A 23129-nucleotide genomic window follows, 5' to 3' on the forward strand; every position below is an offset into this window, starting at 1 on the left:
TTCTCATCACTCAGCTATGTTCCTTGTAGGTCAATGAGAAGAACAGGACAATTCTTACAACATTTTAATCAACAAATAATCTTTCAAGTCCTAGTGTGTAGAACCCTAAATCTGTAAGTCACGTGGGTGATTTCCTTCTCATCTCCTTGGTATGTGTGTCTCATTTCCCAACCTTTTGGCTTATTAGACTCTTGCTAGGTCAAAAATAAACCCAAAAGAAGTTATTCAGCCCTGTTTACCCAAATAGAAAAAAAAAATGGCTCGAAGTTCTAGAAAGTTCTCTCTGGGTAAGTATGTAGTCTTATCGTACTTTCCCAGTTCCGAAGCCAGGTAGACAACTTTTGGAAGGAACACCTTTTTTAGAAATAAATATCTATTTCTTTTTTGCAACAAAACACAATCCCAGAGCTCTGTTCTACTCATGGTGATTCATCCACTTCTTGGCAAATCTGCTGGTTGATCACATCGCACAGTTTTCTAAGGCAGAAGCTGGAAGTTGGAGCAAAACCTTATCTGTTCTGCATGACTCCATAACATCCAGTGGGCCCTCTGATTTCCCCTGGAAATCAATCCAGGGAACTTAAACAAGCACTTTGGATAAAAGCATGTTAGGAACAGGGAACTAGTGTCAGTCTTTCTCCTCTTTTCTAAAGAACTACTCAGAAATGGTTTGGATGCTAGCCTCAGAATCTCTGCATTCTCACAAACATCCAGCCTACTAAAAAATTCACAGATCACCAGATGGTATAACAGCAGCTCTTTGCAAAGGATTGGAGCTTCCGAGTGAACAAAGGGGATGTGTACACAGGGGGACAAGTGACAACATCAGCAAAAGCTTTGCAGTGGTGGATATGTGTGGGGAGGAAACTGGGCTGAAGAGAGGGAAGAAATGGAACTTGCACTTCCAGTGACACACTGGAGTATTTGGCAGGGAAAAACTGACTTTCTAATAATAGGTTCCTCCACTTCCATTCCATTTTCCAATCCATCCTCAAAGTTATCTATCCAAATAGCCGGCCTGAGCATGAAACAGCGCCTACCCATCACCAATAAAGTAATGTCAAAATACTTTTGCATGGGCATACAAAGCCCCCCAAAATCTCGCCCAAATAATCATTCCAACTTCTCCCACTGCTCCTCTTTGCATACATCCATACATCTCTATAACTGTGAGCACATCCGGGAAGTTCTTTCCTTTTCACATGCTTTCTGCTACACACACTCCTCCTAGAATGCCCTTCAGCCTCAACTGAGCCTGTCCAAGTTACAACTGTCACCACACCACCTACACCAAGAGGGACATCACTTTCACCTTGTAAATCTACCACGGGTTTTGCTTTTCTTTTTTCTCTTTTGTCAGACTGCAAAAACTAACTGAGTGTTTCATCAACAAAATTATCTTTTCATACTGTAAACATAAAATATGCTGAGTCCCTTCTATGCACTGGCATTATTAAGCACATTATTAAGATATTTAATTTCTTCCCCTCACACAGCCCTATAAGGTAGGTGATTATCAGCCCCACGCACAGAGGAAACTGTCAGAGGGAAACTACGTGACCTATCTCAAGTCCCTCATGGCTACAGGACTCTGGCCTCTAATCTCTTTGTTGCATATATTAAATGTACAAAGGGGTTTCACTGTGATATTTCCATACGTTCATACAATGTACTTTGGTCAAGTTTACCCCCTTCTGTTACTCTTTCTTGTCCCTCTTTTTAACCAATTTTAATGGGTTTTATTATTCTATTTTCATGTCTATCCCCAGTATTTATCCGTGCCTCTTTGGTGACACTTTCTATACTCCATGTCCTTTGATTTTCCATCTAAACTAGAAACTCCCAAAGGGAAGCTTTATATTCGATTGATCTTATTATCCCTAAGAGTACTGTGCAAAGTCCATGATGCAATATAACCCCAAGACATAGTTCCTGAACAAATAAGGGTTCATTCTACTTTACAATCCCAGATCTCTGTTCTTCACAAGGTTTGGTACCTATCTGCAACTTGGGACAAGAATGCTAAGCAAATGTCAAGTACAAGCAGTTATAAGATAGTCCCTATTTGAAGTGGTAAAGGTTTCAGGCAGCCAAAGTCTTCAATGCTTAGCAATCAGAGATTAATCCGCCTACTAATATTCACTGAGTATCTGTAATACCCAAGCTGCACAGACACACTCGGAGGTACAGGATGGTCATTGCGATGGCTTTTTAAAAAGCATTTAGAGTTGAGACTGTAGCTCAATCATGCAGTGTTTGGCTAGCATGAGTGAGGGCCTAGGTTCAACCCCAGTACCAGAAAACCAGCAACAAAAAAACAGGCATTAATTCTGTCATGTACCATGTAGGCATCTTACAGATGTTCACGTATTTAACAAAACAACTGGAGGGGAGAGATGGTATCATTAACACTGTCACATAACTCATAACTATTGGAGACAAGACTTAAATGACATACGGTGTCAGATATCTAAGAATATAAGGCAAACACACATAGGAAAAAACATAGCGATAGCCTGATATCCAAACAAGGGTGAGTATCTGTGATAAATGTCAAGTGGAAAGGCTTTATTTCAAGAATTGATAACTTTGACAAGGCAGGATCTGAACTAGATCTTGAAAAAGGGACAGGGCTTGTACTGCAGAGAGCACAGGTGAATATTCCAGGTAGAAATGGCACGTGCAAAAGGAGGGAAAAAGAAACACTCAAGGTTGGTACAATGCATCAGAGGTTCATGGAGGATGAAGTGAAGGGCCTAGAAAGTTGGAACCTACCTGACATCCACTTATGTTCACAACACTTTTCAGTTTGTAAGTACACATTTATTTGTGATTATATAAGCTGCATACTCCATGACAGTAGGAACCAGATCTGTTGTATTCCCTGCTGATCTTTCACTGCCAGGAATTCATAAATATTTGCTTAATAGCTGAACACACAGAAATGACTAAGTGAATAAATGATGGAAGGACCCCATTTGTAGATAACTAAGCAAGGTTGCGTCAAATGCTAAAGCTCTGCAAATCTAGAGAGATTGGTCAGCCAAATGGAATAAGTATAATTCTTAAAAACTGAACCCAGGAGCTGGCATGGCAGTGCAAGCCTATAATTCCAGCTTCAGGGGAGACAAAGAAAGGAAGAACATAAATTCAAGGCCAGCATGGATAGAAAGTTAGCGAGACCCTATTTCAAAAACAAAAACCAAAAGGGCTGGGGGCCTTGCTCAATGGTAGTACACTTGCCTAACAAGTGCAAAGTCTGAGGCTCAAAACTTAACCCAGGACTGGAGATGGAGTTAGGTGGTAAGGCAGGTGATTAGCGTGCGTGAGGTCCTGGGTTCCAACCCCAGCACCACAAAAACTAACCCAGCTACAGAAGTGGGGTTAGTTTTTTAGAAGTGCTACACATTTGCAACTACCTTGCCGATCATAAGGAGAGTCATTTCTTGAAGGAAATGACTGAGTCTTTCAGCCAGTGAAGCACTTCAACCATAGGGACATTATTTTTTTCTACATTAGAAATAGCGGAGTCCCTTCTCCCACCTGTATCTCCCTGAAATGGCTAAGAAACTTGTGAAGGTTTTGCTAGGAAATGACAAAAGGAAAACATAAAAGGATAAAGTGTTCACATGGGATAATCACTGGATTTTAGTAAGAAAATCTAAACCCTCCCTGAGGGGATAGAATTTTCATTAAAAAAAAAAAAAAAAAGCCCAGAACCAGGCTTTTATAGCCTTTTCACAATGCCGGGTTTCCCCACCCTGGAGATGAAGGGTCTGGACAGAAAAGGCGTAGGTATTAATAGCTCCTATAAATTACTGATAAGCAAGGATGATGAATTAGCATGCCTGCACATCAGAGAAATTAGAACTAGAATATATAGAAAGGTCACCCACTAACCCATTAAGTTCAGTTCACAGATAGGGAAACTGAGGTTCAGAGACGCAACTCATACCAACAGCCAGTGGGTGATTGAGCTGGGGCCCGGGTCCTGATCTTACTCCCAGGGCCTTTCCGCTTCACTGTGCCATCTCTCAGTCACACTGATACTCTGCAAACCTGCCACACACTCAGATACGACTTACACAGTCCCAGAGTTAAGAACACATCGGGGCCAGCAATGCCCAATGACAGTGAAGACAGACCTCACCACACCACCACCGTTCCCATTCATGTCCCTACAGATCATGGCCACCAGAACTTTCTTCCTTCTCTGAGGGGCTCTGAATTCTGGAACATTCTTCCTTCTACTATACCCAAATATTTTCCTCTGTGACTTCTACCAGTTGACTCAATTCCAATTTCACCACTGAAATTGACTATATGACCTTGGCCGAGTTACCTAACTCCTTAAGACTGCTTTTTTTTTCCTTGCATAAAATTGAGATTTTTATCAACCATCAAAGATTAATTTAGAAGGTTATTTAATTAGCACAAATTGCTTAGCACAATGCCAGCACACAATAAGTGCCAATTAAGTGTTAGATAAATATTTGTACTAGCAGGGGTGTCACTACTGATCTAGCTGGCTTGTCCCTGTCTGGGGAAATGGAGGGAAAGGTCACAGGCTGAAAGTCTCAATGACTGAGGACTTCAGGAATCTGCTGGGCTTTGCAGACACAAATCTGATCTAGCGTTCAATCCCAGTGACTGCCCAAATACCATCTCTGGGGTGAAAGGGACACAGTGGGAGTTGAGACAGAATCAACACTACAAATCAGGAATCAGTAAGAAATTAATCCAATAAATTAACGAAAGGAAAAGCTCCAAGTGTACAGAACGGATTCAGTATTCTCTCACAAGAACAGCAGGATGACAAAGGCTTTACTCCCCACAGGTGTGCTCTAAAACTTCACATCCCACAAACAGCATTTGGTTAAAATTAAGTGACACACTTGGGAGAGGAAGAACAAGAATGATCCAGAGGAAAGAAGATCCAAACATGTGCTTTAAAGGAACAAGGTGCTCTGTGAACAGAGAGAGGCAGGAAGCAGCTGTGCCAGGTAGCAGGGGAAGGGCCAGTGAGAAACCTGGACCAGATCTGAGAGCAACTAGAGTGAAGACTGCCTACAAGATGGCAGCAGGAGAAAACATCATTTAAAATAAATAATCACCTGTATCAGATAGTTATTGCCAGAAACTACACAAATATCAGAAAACAAGTGTTGATGAGGATATAGAGAAATTGGAACTCTTTGTGCACTGTTGGTAAGAATATAAAATGCTGCCACTGTGGAAAAAGCATGGTGGTTCCTCAAAAAATTGAAAGTGGAATTATCATATGATCCAGCAGTTTCACTTCTGGGTAGATCCCCAAAAGAATTGAAAATGGGGACTCGAATAGATATTTGTACACCGTGTTCAAAGCAGCACTGTTTCTATAGCCCAAAGGTCAAAGCAACATGTATAACCAGATGAATGGACAAACAAAATGTAGTCCATACATACAATAGAACATCATTCAGTCTTAAAAGGGAAGGAAATTTGGACTCCTGCTCTAACACAGACACCTTGAGGCCATTATGCCAAGAGAAATAACTCCGTCACAGAAGAACAAAGTGTAAGATTCCACTTACATGTGGTCCATTGAGACAGAAAGTAGAATGGTGGGGACTAGGAACGGGGGAGGAAGAAGTGGGGAGCCAATTAGTAATTTCAGAGTTGCAATTTTGCAAGATAAAAAGCATTCTATGGATGAATGGTGGTAGGTGACACAACAAGGAGAATGAATTTAACACCCCTGAATGACAAACCTAAAAATGTTAAAGATGATAAATTTTATGCTATGGATATTTTACTGCAATTAAAGCTTTTTTTAAAAAAAGGTAGAAAATATCAGAAATGTATTGCCCATTGCACCAGATAGGCAATTTACAGTCCAGATATTCTTGAGGAAGCCTTTTGAATAAGGGTCCTTCTGTTGTTCCTCTGGCTTCTTGAAAAAGAAAATAAACAAAACCACATCAACACTTAAAATGGTTCTCCTGGGAAGAGACCTCAGAACTATATGAGACAAATGCCCCAAGACAAAAGGCATGCTTTAGCATGTGAGATACAGATTGAAACTGCTCTTTCATGGAAAGACCCAACCAGAATGCAGGGGCAGGGGAGTCCTACAAAGAAAATCGTATCCTCTGCATCCATCTGACTGTTCATGGGGCTTCTGCAAGGGCAGAAACAACAGGAACCCTTCTTCCTTCTCCCACACTTTTAGAGACTGCCCCTAAAAATCCCTTTCCCACGGACCACCAAGTTACCTTGAGCCCCAGGGACTCAGCAGACATTCAGAAGAAGCTACCATAATGACTCCCACCAAACACCGTTCAAAAGAGGGGAGGAGAGGGAGAATGGGAATGTAATGAAGGGGGTGCACGGGGGCGTGGCTTACTGCATGCACGTATGGAATTATCACAATGAAATCCCCTCGTATGATTAATGTCTGATAAATAAAAAATAATTTTCAAAAAGAGGAAGCTATGAGAGAAGAGTTTGAAGACCTCAGCCCATGATAAGTGGGGATGAGACAGAACTTCCCTCTTAAAACCACAAATGGAAATCACTTTGAGCTTTTTATTTCTATTTCCCACACAGGTCTTCTTAGACACTAGATGTAGACTGAAGGATTGCATTTCATCTATTTCGTTATGTTATGTTGTGATGTGTTGTGATGTGATGTGATTTTTCCACATAGGGGCTTTGGATTTTTACACTCAAAATTAATGAACCCTATTCCTACCTCAGGGACCACATCTTTTTTTTTTTGTCTTTTCTTTTTTGGTGCTGGAATCGAACCCAGGGCCTCGTGCATGCTAGGCAAGCGCTGTATCACCGAGCTACATCCCAGCCCAGGGACCACATCTTAATACAGAAGAGAGGGACTTTTCGGGACTGAGACATGGCAGCAGTCCTGCTAGACTGGATGTTGGCCTAGCTTTTTGGAGAAGGACATGGTTGCCCAAGAATTCACGAAATCATGCTGAAATTTTTTTTTTTTAATTAATGTTTCTTGAGAGATCAAGGCAGAAAGCAATTTAGCGAGAAGAGAAACCTCCAACTTTGGGGCTAAGTCTTGTGTAGCAGAGAACTAATTGCCTGATGGGGGACCCCCTTATTGTAAAAACCAATGTTTTTTAAAAGTAGTCATATAGTGGCAAAAGCTATTTTTTATATTTCAAGAAGCAAGTTGCAAACTGATACTGGCTGACCCTTGGTCACGTGGCGCCTTGCAAAGCCAGGTGTTTTGCATTTGAACTACAAGTCTCTTGTTGAAGTGCTAATGCTGGCTGTCCCGCCCTGATCAAAGCCCCTGATTGGCCATTGGTGACGTCAAAGATATAACTGAAATGAGAATTTTTTTCTTCCCACTCTATTATAGGTCTTTGATTATTATAGATCTTTAATTAAGAACTGTTGCATCAATATTCATTGCAGTTTGGAAGGCAAAATCTTGCAAAACCCTGAGATCACTAAGGTAAACATGAAAGGAGTCCTTGGGAGTGAAAAGTTGAAGCCTCCCTTTCCCCTCCACAAACACACAACTCCAAGGGTATAAACAAGCTCCCTTGAGCCAGAGTGGAGAGTGCCTGTGACAGGAGGAGACTCCAAGAGAGATGGTGTAAATGAACTGCATCTGGTAAGGTTGGGTGAGAAAGGGGAGGAGATAATTAGTGGCCAGCCATTACAGGAACAAGGACAAAGAAGAAGAAATCTGAAATAGATATTTTGCACCCATTTGTGGTCCTCTCAGAGGACCACAACACCTCCATGTTGGCAGACGTTTGCAGTGACCAAATGCACAACTCAAACTCTGAACAACACAAGCACCCCTCCCACCCCCAATTCACAGAATTCTGATTTTATATGCTTTTGCTTCCAAAAATAAGGTAAAAAGCTAAGGTAGGCCTAAGAGACATTCGGGAGCAATCAGAAAAAGTTTGGCTGAGAAAATGATATATTCAAGCAATAGCCTACAATAAGGAAGGCAAATAAATGCACGTGTTCATAATAAAATGGAGTCTCTTAAAACTTGATGCTGGCCAATTTATGGTACCCTTTGGTACGTATGTTTCCATGTGTAGACGCACAACATTTTGAAACTAACACATCTTTCAAGTGATGTGGAGGCTGTTTTATTGTGCAGAGGACAGTAAAAGTAAATGCCACAGTCACATAAAACTCCATAAGATGCAGCCAGAATGCAATTTCTCCCTTCTCAGAAGAACTTAAGGCATTTTAGCAGAAACTATGAAGCCACCTAATATGAAAATCTTTTGTCTCCAGAGATGCAGAAGGACTCCTTCCTCTGGTACATGTAACATGTGTCTTGCCCAGAAGAAAATATGAGCTTTGTCTGTGGATGCAGGTTACATGGAGTTCTGTAAAGAAAGAACTTCTTTCTTTACAAAATGCAGAGTCAGTAGGACAGGTGTGAGTGAGATGTGATGTGTAGACCGGCGCTTTGCGTTCCTAAAGATGCTTTATGAAGTGTTGATTATAAGAAGAGACATAACCATCATGAGGTTAGGCCACCTTCTTGAAAGAGAAGCTTAAGTCAGTGGAAAAGACTAGGTGAAGATCAGTGTGCTCAGTGTCCCTGGAAGGGACAGGCCCTACATCCAGGCTGCTCCCTAGAAGATGGCAAGGGCATCCTGAGAAGCAGGTGATGATGCCGTGTGCAATCAGCAGACCCAACACATCAGTTAGAACACAAAGCGTGATGGGAGAATGAGATTGTGACCTTGAGAGAAGCTTGAGTAAGGACAACTGCATTCTAGTGCCAGTTCTGTCACACCGTATGTGCAAATCATATCACCAAACACTCTGGTGTTTGGTTTTTTCACCTGCCAAATGAGGAAGGTGAATGACTCTAAACACTCCTTACAAGTCTGAATATTTAAGCTTGTCTGCACTTTCAGAAATACCAAAAGAAACCCCAACAGCTCCATAAAACAGTAAAGGTGCTGTACACATCCAATGAATATTTTCCACTTGCCTGTCATCCTCTCCCCGGCATCTGAGGACACCGAAAGTGTGCGTGGATATTTCAGAGGCCTCCTGATGCCTCCAGCAGCAGGCAGCACCCTCCAGCCATCACCATGCCATGAGAACAGAGACACTAAGTGCTTTGCAAGGTCAGGAGTGAGGACAGGATCAGAATCCCAGCCTCCTTACTTCCTTACAGCTATGCTATACTTCCTCTAAGAAACCAAGCTGGCTTTCTGGGAAGAGTGCCAGAGGTTCCATTCTCCCAGCTGAGAATTCACTGGAATATTGAAGTAAGAGCTTTGGAGACTGTGGTCTCTCCAATCCATTTCAGAACCTGGCTAGAAACTCGAAAACCCAAAGAAAGAAGCAATCGGGAATTATTCTGTTTTTTAACGAAAGAGAAAAAAATTAGGGGTGGGAATATGGGGTTTCTTAAAAATTACATGATTGCTGGAAGTTAATTTGGTATTTCTTCGTTGGTTTGTAAGTTCTGTTTCCAATCACAAAAACAGACAGCTGAGGATACCTAAAATCGCATTTCAGGGAATTAGTATCTCGTCCTAGTGACTCTTTCCCAGTCTGAATACAACACAGAACCCACAGTGTGGTCCTCTGTGGTAGCAAGAATCTCCCTCAGTGCAAGAGAGAGCTTGTCATAGGCCCTACATGGGAATTTGGATTGATCGACTTCAGGCCCGGCAGCCAACTCTGAGCATGATTAAAAGAATGCCACTGATCTTGGGGTGCACTGGTTCTTCTGCAGCCACACTGTCAGATAGGAGAGATGGCAGCCTTTGTCATGCACACTCCTTATTAAGTTAAGGTTAGCGCACCTGGAAAAGAACCCAGCCTACATTTAGGGGTGACCTTAAAGGAAGGTGGTGACTTCTTCCAAGAGAAGCCAACCTTGCTGGACTAGCTTCATGTCTTGAAGAAAACATGAAAACAGCTTTACAGCACAACACCAAGGGTTTCGTCCTCAGAGTTGAGACTCATGAAGGAAAGAAACCAAGAAAGATCTAAAAAAAATCACGTGTTCCCCTTACCTATCGATGATGACAGGGTCCGAAGGAGTCTCATTTCGGTTCCCACAGCTTTTCTTTTCACAACATCGACTGTACATTGGGAGGGGATCAAAAGAGTAAAAGCAATTTGTTAGGTCAGGGAAATAAACAACTACAAGTATACAACATAAGAAGATTCACAAAGATGAATATATCCAACGTAGCCTCCCAACTGTAAGCTGCTTGAGGGCAAATTTTGTGATGGTGTCTTGTTTCTTTTTAGAAATCTGAACCTGAAGCCAAAATATACTCATTCAAATTCTCACTCTATGACTTACCAGCTGGCTAATTATCCACAAATAACAACTTTCCCAAGAGCCATATTTGTAACTGAACCACGGATGGTTGAATTTTAAGATCTACAAGGTCATTTCCATGCTGGTGTACAATGACTTTATGATTGTATATTTTAGGTCTTCACATCCCAATAAATATTTAAAGAAAGAAGGAAAAGGAAAATGTATAAAATAGACCACAAGTAGCTGCCTGGATTATTATAAACTTCATTTATATAACATCTTTCTCTAGAGAACTTGGAGTCCTTTAAGCATTTATTTATTCCCACATTTGCATCACTTTCCAAAGGTGAAGGAAAAAGACCAGAACTATGGTGTCCATTGTAAAACTGGAAGAAAATGAGGTAGGGAGCTAGAGGCTGTTAGCTTCAATAATTTTCACCAAGTTCCAAACAGAAATGGGACTTGACCCCATGATAGCCCCAGTCCTGAAAATTCTACTTCCCAAGACTTCCCTTTCACAAAGTGCTAGGTACCTGGTAGACAGACGGCTAGATAAATGCATAGGAATTAGCAGAGAGGAAGAGTTAAGAGGAGCCCCCAGAGCAATTACAGCAGAAAGGAAGTACTCAGAAGGGCCTGAAAGGGAGCAAACCACTCCAATCCCAAGGTGTCTGTTCAAAATACATAGACAAATGTGGAAAGGCCAGAGGAAGCTTGGGGCTCACCTCCCCACACAGCACCATGTAGTCTGGCTGCTGTTTATCAGGTAACAAACTTCTGAATGCCTCTCAGCTCATTTCGAGTGCATTGTTCACTCAACATAGCCTTGACCTGGCTTATAGGGAAATCATGAGCATTCATGCCAGTGGGAGAAGATATCTAACAAATGTTAACAATAACCATCTAGACACAAGTGCTGCCTTTTTCCCATGATGGTTTCTGTGTAGCTCAGGACTGGTACAGTGCCACAGGGCTCTGGGATCTAACTCATCACTAAACCAGTTGCACTAATTTAGTCAAATCTCTTTAACTCTTCCAAGCTTTGCCTCTCTTATATGAAAAATGGAAGTGTTGGATTAGATTGTCTCCAGAGGCCTTTCTAGGTTAAGGTTTATGACACACTGGGATTCTCTGAGTGCCCTTAGAAAATGGTGATGGTGGAAGAAAACACAGAGAACCCACATGGCAGCAGGGATCAAAAAAAAAAACACATGCCCAAGCCCAGTCAGAGATGGCATTGTGGCAGCCCATTCACCCTCTGACTCTCCACAGAATTAATATTTTAAAGCTTTTAAAGTCCATCTCTCCTACAAGGATGTGTGGATTAGTCAGTGAACAATTCTTCAACCCTGAGAAAGTAAATTACACTTGAGGGATGCTTAAATATTTTCATCAAACAGACACAATGAGGCTTTCTGAAATTTAATCAAATTAGTAGAAAGTAAGAGAAAAATCATCTCAATTTTCCTAAATACCAGCATTGGCCACTGGGACTTTCTCAACTAATATTTGGCCTTTGAAATTATATTAGGTCTTAACTTTTAAAATTTCAATCTATCCCAAGATTAACACCAATAAAAATGCTGGCCAGCTGCACTCCTGCCTCCCAGAGACCTTGTCTCTCCTCCCTACTCCAACCCTGACCCATTTCTGGCTCCTACCTCTCCTATTTCTGGAGTATTGCCTATGTCAAACCTAATACCTTAGCTGCTCAGGCAAACCACTTCCCTTAGCAACACCATTTCAAAAGACCCATACATGCTAGTTACCTAAAGACCTCAAGCTAGCCTCTTCTTTGATATCACCAGTTTGTCAGCCTAACTCCACATATGTGTGCAATGCTGGGTACAATTTAATCACAGGAGCACACGCCATCAGGATGTGTCAGTCTGTGCAGGATGGACCTCTAAGGAGGTCCAGTAAGTTTGCAAAATTGCTCAGCTGAATTCAGCTGCTTTCCATGGGGATTTCCTCTGGAGGAAAAGAAAAACAGATAAAAATGTAAGCCTGGTGCCAGTGTAATATGATGTGGAAAAGCAACCCAGGGAAGGAAATGATAAACAAAGAATATGCAAAGAAACTTTACGATCCAATCCTATTTTCCAACTGTACCAGATTTAAGTACAATCTCTCATGTTAACATCCAGCACAGAAAAGAAAGAGACACCGACTTACAATAGTAGAAGTTTGGGCCCTTTTTAAATTTCTGTGGGTCACTAAGTTAGTCAAAATAATTATTTTCCTTATTTTTTTAAAGGAAGGGTCTCATTAATATGTTTTAGTTGTTCTTAGTGTGATTCTTAAATGGTATTCAGTCCTCATGCTAGCATGATTAACACAAGCAGAGGGAAGTGGAGAGTCCAAGACAGTTAGGAACCCACACTCCACAAACAATGGCATAGATGACACCCAGGACCCTGGTCCCTGAATTACCCAGATGAAGATTCACTTCTGCCTTCCCTTTGCTCTACAAAGCCTGAATGGCTAACTTCAGGTTCTACTTTAGGTCACAAGCTTTCCAACAGGCAAGACTCTGACATTCCTGAGAAGTTTTTTTTTTTTAACTGACAGTGACTGGGAAATAAGAAAATAAATTTATAAATAAATAAATAAAACAAAGACAAGGGGAAATGAACTTGGTAATAGGTTAAGACTGTGTTCCTAACTATTCCTGGGGCTTGAGGTGCCTTTTAAGCAAAAACTGTCCTTCTGTGCCTCTGTCTGGCTTGGTTTGATTTTATTTCACTTGAAACACCCTCCATTTATTTACAGGCCTCTTCCCTGTCTCTACACAGAGTCTTCCAAGAATGAACAAGACAAGTTAGGGAGGAGAAGGGGGAATAAGAAATTTTTATCACAACCCTGACTCTCTCACCTTTCAGAAAGGGGAAAAGAAGAGAGATAAAAGATGGCTAAAAAAGAAAAAAAAAAAAAAAGCCCCAGCCTTGGACAGAGGGTGTCCAGTCAGCCCAACTCCAGTTCAAGATAGGTGAAAGTGTCTCTCTCCCCTCCAAAATCGGTTTTAAAATTCAACCCTCAACTTTCAAAAATCTGTCTCTAATTTCAAACTCAAATAAGCGCACAGCATGGTGGCTTTTGTTTTGTTTTCTTCTCCCCAACTCCTCCCTGCGACTGCATAACAAAAGTGTCTAAATTCACACCATCTGGCCGATAAAGACACTGGCCCCACTGCCCGGCTGGTCCATCTGATCAGAGCCCTGTCTAGCCTGCGCCTTGTGGCGAAAAGTCACAGCTGTGGGGTTTGCTCACACTCAATACAACTCTGTTATTAGCCAGCTGTAGGCCTTGAGACGACTTCTGTTCAAATTATAATATCTTTTAACCCTCTGAGCATTGAGGGCACAGGAGTGGCTGGCAGCAACATAACAACTAGATTTCTCCTTGCTAATAATTGGCAAAATGAACTAAAGCAGGAAAAAGAAAGGCACAGACAATTGGAGAAGGGAGAAAAAGTTATTCCTAAAGAGACTCATTTTGCCCCTTTCCTTTGTTCCCCCCTCAAAGCTAAACACCAATTTAATGAACCTTTTACTAAAAGGTTACAGGACATAAAACCATTCCGAGAAGTGCCCAGGTATGCCAAATAATGCCACACTAATGAAAGGAAGTTTGTGCAATAATGATTTGGCAAACAGGACATCTGATTCTTCTCCCCAGCATTCCCAGCTACAACCAACTCTGAAAATGTGGGAGAAGGAACTTTTTTCCCTTCCTGAGGAATCAACCCCTCTAATTGACAGACTGAGTGAGAAGTTCCCTTTCAGATGCAGCCAGTATTTACTTTCCTGCACCCACCTCATCTCCCAACACACAAGACACAGACACACACACACACACACACACACACACACACACACACACTGCAGAGTACCCATCCAATGGATCATTTATTTGCCTATAATTAATATTTGTTTGAAAGTCTAGTTTGAGAAGAAAATAGCAGAGCATCTTCCCAGCTCTCCAGTGCAGGGAAGTTACAGTACATTAAATTTTTATATTGTGTTACTAATGCAGACTAAACTAGAGGCTTTAAAAATTGATGCTGCTACTTAAATAGCATAAAATGAGGAGGATTTGATTGGGCTTAAAAATAAAAATGTCAGCCTTAACTCCAGCTGGATGGGGCATGCAAGTATTATTTAAAGTGTTAGATATGATTCATTAGCCAATGGGCTACTTTGCAGTTTTGTTTTCCTTTAAGAAGGTTATTTCTCCAAACAAAAACATTTTAAAGTGTAGAAGAAGAATTTTTAAAACTTCCCTTTGACTAGCCAACCAAATCAAAGCTTTCTGACTATTTAACCTATATATTACATGCACGTACATCTTGGGACAGTCTTTTCTTTCTGAACAAATCTATCAGGGCCCTGGGATAATGGGGTATGTATCCATCACCCAGTGTCTGACCCACTTACTCTAGCAAGAAGCCTCAATCTCCTTCCATAGAGGCCACTGGCAGAGTTGAACTTTGCATTTGGCAAGCTGTGCTTTTTCAAATAGTTGTTCAAAACCTAAACAAACATGTCTGATTGTTCTGATTTCTTCCTGATTGGGTTGAGGAGGAAGATGGGGCTTCAGAGAGCTGACCAAAAAATAGTTAGAACCAAATTAGATAGCCTTAAATTATCCAAACCCAGCAAGTCTTGGTCTTGGAAAATATTCACTAAAAGAAGAGCAGGATAAGGAAGAATTGAGACTTCCTCTTCCATCAGATTTTGGAGGGAAAAATATGTCTACAGAATAGGCTTTCACATTTTACAGTGAGATAACCACACTCTTCCTGGCGACCTTGAAATGTCCTTTTGCATTTTTGGTGGGACCCTCAACACCCAGTACTGGTCTCATGCTAGGCACTCAAAAAACTTTGATTGATGAATTTTCTCTAATTAAAAAAAAAAACGTTCTACTCAAGCGGAAGGGATGCAATACACAGGGATCAAAATGGAAGGGACCAGTCTTTGAAAGGCAGATGGGAAAGGAGTAGGAACTCCAATAGACTGTGCCTGCCACAAGGGGACCCTCAAATTCCAAAAGTTGCAGGTGACACCACACATCCAGAATTCCGGCCTCTTCCCGCCCTTCCACACACTGGTGGAGACCAGGACTGATCTTTCTACCGGATGGTTCCTTCTGACCTCAGAAACACTAAAATCCTGAAGTCACAGAAGAAGCGACTTCCCAAGGGAGGAGAGAGGCGCCCCCGCGTCTCGCAGCGATGCTAGGAGCAAGGAAGCGCCCAGGAAACGGACTGCGCAATCCTCTGGTCCCTCGCTCAGGGTGCGAGTTCCAGGTCTTTGGCTCAGTAACTAACTCCACAAGTGGGCCTCCTGGAAATCTACCCCGAGCTGGAGGACGGAATCAAGCAGTCGCCGGCCTCCAGCTGAGAAGAGTTCTGGAGAAGTCCCTTTCTCAAACCGATCCCAAGCCTGGCCTGGAGATGCTCGGCGCCCAGCCTTTGCGCTGCCCGCAGGTGAACTTCCCAGCTTTCCACGTAGCCAAGGGAACTCCTGCGACACCAGAGGGGTGGAACCTCCAATCTTTCGGGCTATGCTCTAAGGAACCAACCTTAGAGGGGAGGAGAGGTCAAGTGGATGGCAGGAACTAGGTCACCCCTGCGCCTTCACCTTCCTTCCTGCAGGTCAGGCCAGGACACGTTGGAGAAGAGAGTTTGCTGCCCACCGGCTCAACATTCCAGCCAAGTCCGAGGAAGAGGTGTCTCTTACCTGCACATCACCTCGTGCGTCAGCAGAACTCGGCACATTTCCGGATTCTTATTTTGTCCCTCATAAGCTATGGGCTGCCACGAAGGGAAGACACGGAGCAGGGCAGAGGCACAAAAAAGGGACTTTAGAGCAAGCACAAAGTCGCCTCCCTCTCCCATCTACTACCTCGTTAGGAACTCCAGTGCGCAGCACAGAGTCTGAGGAATAATTGAGAAGTTTGCCCCCTTCGTTCTTAGCGAAAAGGGATTGGGGGGGTTCCCAATAATTGTTTCCTCTCTTTGCCCTTTGCTCGCCCCTCCCGTGGCCAGCACCCCCCCTCCCAAGTCAGATTTGAAACAGCACGATTGGAGTGGGGGGGAATTTTTTCCAGAGTGGAGGATGTGTGCAGGGATGGGGAGAGGGGGTCAAGTCTGATCCAAGAGATCATGCGGGGGTTGGAGGGAGGTCAGAGACAAGCTGGGGAGGCGGGGGCAGAGTCCGTTGAGGGGGACCCCAGAAGCCGGCCTGGGCTTACCTGCTTGGTGACTGAGTCGATGAGCCTGACATAAAGGTCCTGCTCCGTGCGAACACCTAAGGGGAATGAAGACCGGCAGGAATCAAAGACTGGGAAGCCCCTTACCCAACCCAACCCTGTCCTGCCCTGGGGTCTGGCAACAGGCGCCTAGGTTGGACTGTTCTGGAAGCAGAGACCACCTGATCCAAGCCAAGCTGCCTGCAGCCCTGCCCTCTCCTCTGTAGAGGTGGCATCAAGCGACAGCAGCAAGGGTCTTCCAAAAACGGAAAAGGTGCGTGGTCTGCCCGCGCTCACCGTTGCTGTAAAGGAGCTGTAACTTGTAGTGGGTGCCATTGTTGGTCTTCTCGTTGCCTTGTTCCTGAAATAACAGAGAGCGTTCATTCTCTTGATTTTCAGTCCTTCCAAATGAGGGAAACAGGAAAAAGTGCTACCGCCTTCTGCCACCTTGAACAACCCCTATTCAGTTCCGGGTCAAAGGTGCACAGCTTGTGCTCCCCACTTCAGAAATTTGCCCAGGCTTGCAGCCACTTGACGCTGTCCAACCCCGAATCTCTTCCCTTTTAAGATGTCCTCAGAAGCGCACCCTCCACCACCATGGTGAAAACCAGACACCGCACCAAGGCTGTCTTTAAACAGGCCCCACCCCACCCATCTGGCTCTATCCTTAGGAAACCCCCAGGCTTCTCTCCGCAAAAAGGAGAAAGGACCTATTCTTGGAAGGGCAGCATCGGGCCAAAACCCGATGGGTGTAAACTTAGAGCTCAGGAACCGAGTTCCAGATTCAATAGGGACCTTGGGTCGTGGCTATCCCAAAGCTCCTATTGCACAGGTAGGGAAGGTGGCCCAGCCAGGGCCCTGGTTTTCCTTTGGTTTAGGTAAATTGCCCTTCTTTGAAGCAAATGGACACGAAGGAGGTGGGCAGAGGCTGGGCTGTGAGTTCCAACCTGGTACTGAATCAACATACCCCGCCCCTGCTGGCTCGTGAAAATAATAAAAATAGCCCGAACAAGGGCAGTCACAGACTTGGATGCACTTTTTAAAACTATGGTATAGTCAGAAGGACGCTTGGTCAACAGTTTGTGGATGGCCGCGCGCTACTAATGATCCCAAGGCTGGATTCGCACCCCCTCAAGCGGTCCTGCAGCGCCAGGTGCGGGAGTGGGGGCAGGAGGAGGTGCGGGGAAATTGACTGATTTAGAGGCTGGGGGTGAGAAGCCTCGATTTATCATCCCTGATGATGCGCGCGGAAAAGTGTCGCAAGTGACAGATGGAATCTTTAGTGCTTTGCAAGGAGGGAGTTATTAGGCCTGGGGGTGGGGAAGACCCGAGACCGCTTACTTTGTCGTTCTCCACGAAGTCCACGAAAGCCGTGCGCTCGATCTCCACCGGCTGCCCCTGCCTGTCGTAGAGGGCCAGGACAAAATGAAAGAAGTTGGATTTCCTCAAGTTAGAAGGAGGCTGCTTCTCAAAGTGGGCCCGGGACAGGGCGACCCCGCTGCGCAAAAAGAGACAGGAGGGATACCGGACACAGAGAAAGAGAGAAAGACACCAAGTTACACTATGTAACTAACATGCCCAAGCAACACTGCAGAGGGGCAAGGATCCACATCCCAGGTCCCTAGTCATGAACCTTTCAGGCCTTTAATCAATTTCGATTAAGGCAGAGCTGAAGTCTGGGGCTACTTCCACCGCCCCGGAGTGTCCCACCACTTAAGGAAAACGAAGGACCCCGGCTGCCGGCCTAGATCCAAAGCAGTTCCCCTCCCCTCAGCCGATGGCCAGTGTCCTGTGGGATCTGACAGTCCCTATCCCCTTCTCCAGGTGGCACGGCCATTGGGTAAGAACCCAATGGGGAATAGGGACCTGGCTTTAGAGGAATAAGCACTTCGTTTGCATTTGAAGAAGTGACCCCTTCATCTTCATCGAAGTTACCTGTCTGAGCCACTGACCACTAGACAGTGCGTGAGACCCCTCTGGCGCGGGTGGAAAGCCCAGATTCCAAGTCTTGGCCTCCCAGGCCTCACCCCTCTACTTCCCTCGCTCTTCCGAAAAGTTCCATCCGGGTGAGTGGCACTGCGGAATCCCTGCGACCACCAGTGGGGATCGCGGGCCACTGCGGAGGACCCGACGTTGGAGGCCTTCGCCCCTACGTGGAGAAGCCAAAATGTTAAGACGCAAACTGCGTCCTTGCCTGGGACCGAGGCGATCCTCACTCAAGCTGTGTTTCTCCGTGGGGCCAGTCCAAGCTGCTAACCCCAGCAAACCCAAGTTGAGGGACCCGTGAGGCACCCTGGAGAACCTTGAGTGTGTGCACAATCTCCCTGCTACCTGTCTTGGCCAGTTCCAAATTGGCCACCAGATTGCATTGAACCGAAGACTTGGGGTTCGGGCGAGCGCACAGATGGCGAGACCTGCCCCGAGGCGCTGAGGTCTTCCGGCCTCCTGTCCCCTGCAAGAGTACTTTCACTCTTTTCAAGGGTGTAGCATTTTGGCTAGCGTCCCCCCAACACCGACTGCGTGTTTCAACTTTAACAAACTATTTGATTGCGGAAGGGAAGAGTGCGGGAGGCGTCTTTAAGGAGCCTCGCTGAGGAAGTGCACCGCGGAGCCGGCCCTGCGGGGCTGTCTTCTTTCCCTGGGCTTGGATCCCGGCTAGTGCCTAGCCCGCTGCTGAAAGCCGCCGAGGCCACGGTGTGCCATCAGCCGCTGGGACATCGGCTTGTCCGGGGCTCCGGCGGGCGCGGGGACACCGCTGTCGGCCGGTCAGCCGGCATGCGACTTCTGCTTCCTTTCCTCCAAGGGTGGCGACCAGTTCGCTCTACCCGGGACACCTGGAGTCGTGGAGTGTCTGGAAATGGGGGTAATTTCTCGGTGACTTAAGCAGGATGGCTAGGAGCGCAGATGGTGAGGCAAGAACCGTGGAGGAAGTTTGTGGGCTCTTTGGGACTTGCATCCCGGACTCTCGAAGACAGGGACTTGAAGGCCACAAATCCCAGCTCATAAGTGGTGGTGAGGAAAAGGGACTGGAATGTCTTCATGAGGTGGCACCGTGGACAAACGTTTACTATCCCAGCACGTGGACATCCACAAACAAAGTCAACTTTGGGGACCCGTAGAACTGGAGGCTGGTGAGCCCGGCGGCTGGCTGGCTGCCTGGCGGCGGTCTCTATCCCTCTCCTCTTTCTTCTTCCGCGACTCCTGCCGTTACTCCGTCTTGTTTCTTCTCTGTAATTTCTCTCCCCGCCTCCGTGCGACTGGCCCACTCTGACTCTGATCCGGGACCTTCCTGACTGTCCCCTCCCAGGGCTCCCGGTTGCCTCGCCTTCGCCGGCAGCCGCTCCGGCCTCTCCCGCTCCTTTCGTCGCCGCCACCATCTGGCCGCTGGGCTCCCGGTCTTCGGAACCGCGGGTAAGATGCGGGAGGAGAGGCCCTCGCAGGCGGCCTGGGGGCGGAGGGGACCCAGGAGGAACCGGGAAGCGCGCTGGGCTCAGCGGCCGCAGCTGCCAGCTCTGGTCCTCACGCGCTGCTGGGGGCAAGGTCGGCTCGCAGGAATAGGAGCTGAACTGCGAGGCATTTGGATTTTTTTATTTTTTTATCTATCTAAGCATATATATATATATATATATATATATATATATACACACACACACTGTCCCAAAGAGTAGACTATGGGGGGGGGGGGAATATAAATAACCCGGGCAGTTCAGAAACTCCAATGTTGGCTGCCGGGTAAATGCTCCCCTGACCGCAGCGACCTACCCGCCCCAGAGAGAACCCCAGCGCGCGCGGCCAGTGCGACAGATGGGGGTTGAGAGACAAGGAGAATGGTGGGAAGCAGCGAAGAGGGACACATGGAGAGACAGAGAGACGGCGAGAGACTTGAGAGCATAATAGTTGTGTAGGGGTCTCCTTACCTCTGCGCGGCGACATTGGCGTCCACTACTCCGACATTCCGGACCCAGGACCTGACCGAATCCATCTCGGCGCCCAGCGATTTCTCTTTCAGAGCTGGTCCTCTTCCCAGAGTATCTTGAATCCCAAACATTTAAAAAGTCTGATCCTCTTCTGTCTCCTTAAAAATTAGTTTACAACACTGTCCTGACTTTCCAACGCTGCCAGTAAACCGTCCTCTCCAAAGCAATCCGAGAAAGGGGAACAAGTGCCGAAGTTTGGGTCTCGCTTGGAAAATAAGAATAATAATAACCCGTCCTTTGCTTCAGGCGGGACGTGCGGATCGATGTAGTCAAAGTTTGGGGGTTTTTTATCCTCCGAAAATTCAGATCTGCCGCTTCAGGCCTTCCACCCTAGGTCGCTCGCATCCTTCCAGCTGCACAACTGCCTCCAGAAAGTGGTCACAATTTAGAAGCATCACCTGTTCTGGGAGAAACAGGAGGAGATTGATAACTGCCTAATCTCTCCCCTTCCTCCTGGTCCACCCCTCCCTGCGCCTCCCCACCGTTCCAATTTAGGAAAAAAAAAAAAAAATCCCCAACAGGATCAGTTGTAAAAGGAAGGGGAAGACCCGGAGCCGAGAGGAGGCGGTGGATGCAAGCGCCGCGGAGCCGGGCTGCAGCAGCGCGCCGGCCCCATGAATGGTTACTACAGCCCGGGCCGCAGGAGGCGGAGCCGCGGCCCGATAAGGAGCCTCATTTGCATGGACGCTCGGGATTGGCCGGCGCCGGGCAAGCCAGGCCGACGTCCTTCGGCGGCGCGCGCCGCGCTCTGCGTGGCCGGGAGTCGGAGAGGTGAAAGGGGACGGAGAGCTGCGGGCGCCGGGTCCTGGCCTGAACCCCGGGTCCTGGCCTGAACCCCGTGCGTTTGGCGCGCTGCGGGAGAGTTCCCCCAGATCCTGCAGACGCGGAGTAGCAGGGTTCTGCGGGACGGGGGCAGTGGTGGCTCGGGAACGGGAAGCTTCCGGGGATTTGCCTCTAGATGCAGGTTTTTGTAGCCTGGGTTTGGACCTGCGTGCATGTTTGCGGAGAAGCGGAGAGCGCGACCCCACTGTGTTCTTATGTCTTGTGCAAACATTCCCTCAGGGCACCCATCACCCTAAATCGGCCCTCCCAAGTCTCACGGAGTTCCTCAGATTCTGGTGTGCGGTTCCCGAGTTGTTGAAAGAAGAGGATGTACCAAGGAAGGCGGGAGTGGAGTGTGGACGGGCGAGGCTCAAGTGCTGTTCAAATAAATATAGTGTCGGGGAGAACGGGCGGGGGCGAGCCGGGGCCGCACCCGTGCAGACAAGAGGGTGCTGACAGATCGCTGCAGGCTGAGTGAGAAAGCCATCGGGCGCCTCCTTCTCCCCCCTCCCCAGTTCCCAAAGCCCCGGGGAACGCGCACAGAAGCGGCAGGGGGGCTGCAAGGGAGTCGCGGAAACTTTGTCCAGCGCGCCGTGGCCGCGGTACTGGCCGCGGGCTGGTGGCCGGGAGGCGGCTGCAGCTCCGCCAGACAGCTGAAACCCTAGACGGCTTTGTAAACTCCGCCGGGCGGCTCGCGGTGCCTATTAAAAATCCTCCTGGCTGGGTGTTATTTTCTTGCTTCTTCTTTTGTATTCTGATCTGTGCATAGATCTGCTGCTGAAATCTAGAACACCAGCTCGAAAACAGATTTGAAGACAATGAATGCAAATCTGTGCTCAAAGACCATCTGCCGTGGAGGAGACAATCAGCTGTTCCTCAGTTCGAACGACTGCACCCGAGTCTCCCAGCCTCATTACGCACAGGGCATTTGCGAAAGCCTGGATTACATTCAGAAGACTTTCCCCCGATTTAGGACTCAGATTTGAGTGTCAATTGACTCCTGACCAGATCCCTTAGGTGTAAGTGAACGCTCACAAATGAAACTACGAGAGTTTGCCACTAGAGGACACAGAACCTTGCAACTCGTTTGCCTGGACGGACAGGAAGCTTGCGCTTTCAGAGAATGCGACTCTCTTAAGAAAGGGACCGGTGCGCGTTTCCAGCTCACTCCAGGAGCAAAGTGCGACCCCAGGCAGGCCGCGCGGGCGGGATGGCGCTCAGGAAGAACCGGCCTCTCCCTACTGCCGATACTGGCTTGGAAAATGATGGGGAGATGATCAAGGGCGTGGACCCTTTCTGCGTAGAGTCGGGGTCGAGAGACTGGGGTAGTTGATTGGGGGGGAAGAAAGTGAAACCCCAGCTTCTGGACTGTGTTGACTTTATATTCCAACCCCAGGTCTCTAGCTTGGTCTTCCTTATTGGACTAAAAGGGGTAAGGGGAGCGATGCAGTGCAATTAGGTGTCAGAAAATGTTAACGGTGGGTTCTTTTGGCAAAGCCAGAAGTTGTCCAAAGAAAGAGGGAAGGTAGCAGAGAAATTGCTAGAAATCACTACCGTTTTCCAACTCCGCAATTCTGTTACACGCAAGATTTACGGATAATATTGGCCTCAGCAAACACTAATCACCCAGTATTCTATCCCGACCGCTCTATCTATAAATCTCCCTGAATTTCAAGTAACCTCTCACCCGTGTCCCTCCCCCAGCCGTCCTTTTGTCCCTTCCCCCACCCCCAACACCATCGCCAATCTTTCTTGTCCGGCGTCTGCTCCTAGCTGGGCCTAGGCCG

The 23129-nt window shown here is 46.4% G+C and overlaps 1 protein-coding gene across 2 annotated transcripts in view; it reads right to left on the minus strand.

Annotated features, from left to right (window-relative positions):
• Ebf2 (EBF transcription factor 2) overlaps positions 1 to 21143 on the minus strand; it is a 186564-nt gene extending 165421 nt beyond the window's left edge. Inside the window, exons 1-6 of one of the 2 annotated variants that reach the window (XM_074055191.1) lie at positions 20461 to 21143; positions 17885 to 17945; positions 16841 to 16904; positions 16547 to 16602; positions 16033 to 16106; positions 10032 to 10100 (exon numbers count right to left, since the gene is read on the minus strand). In XM_074055191.1, the coding sequence (XP_073911292.1) occupies positions 10032 to 10100; positions 16033 to 16106; positions 16547 to 16602; positions 16841 to 16904; positions 17885 to 17945; positions 20461 to 20591 (455 nt within the window). In that variant the 5' untranslated portion in view covers positions 20592 to 21143. Of the gene's footprint in view, positions 1 to 10031; positions 10101 to 16032; positions 16107 to 16546; positions 16603 to 16840; positions 16905 to 17884; positions 18042 to 20460 lie in introns of both variants that reach the window. The other variant, XM_074055190.1, reaches the window with a different exon arrangement.
• Positions 21144 to 23129: the final 1986 nt, after the last annotated feature.

Source organism: Castor canadensis, chromosome 14, assembly GCF_047511655.1.
Source record: "Castor canadensis chromosome 14, mCasCan1.hap1v2, whole genome shotgun sequence".
Taxonomy (NCBI): Eukaryota; Metazoa; Chordata; class Mammalia; order Rodentia; family Castoridae; genus Castor; species Castor canadensis.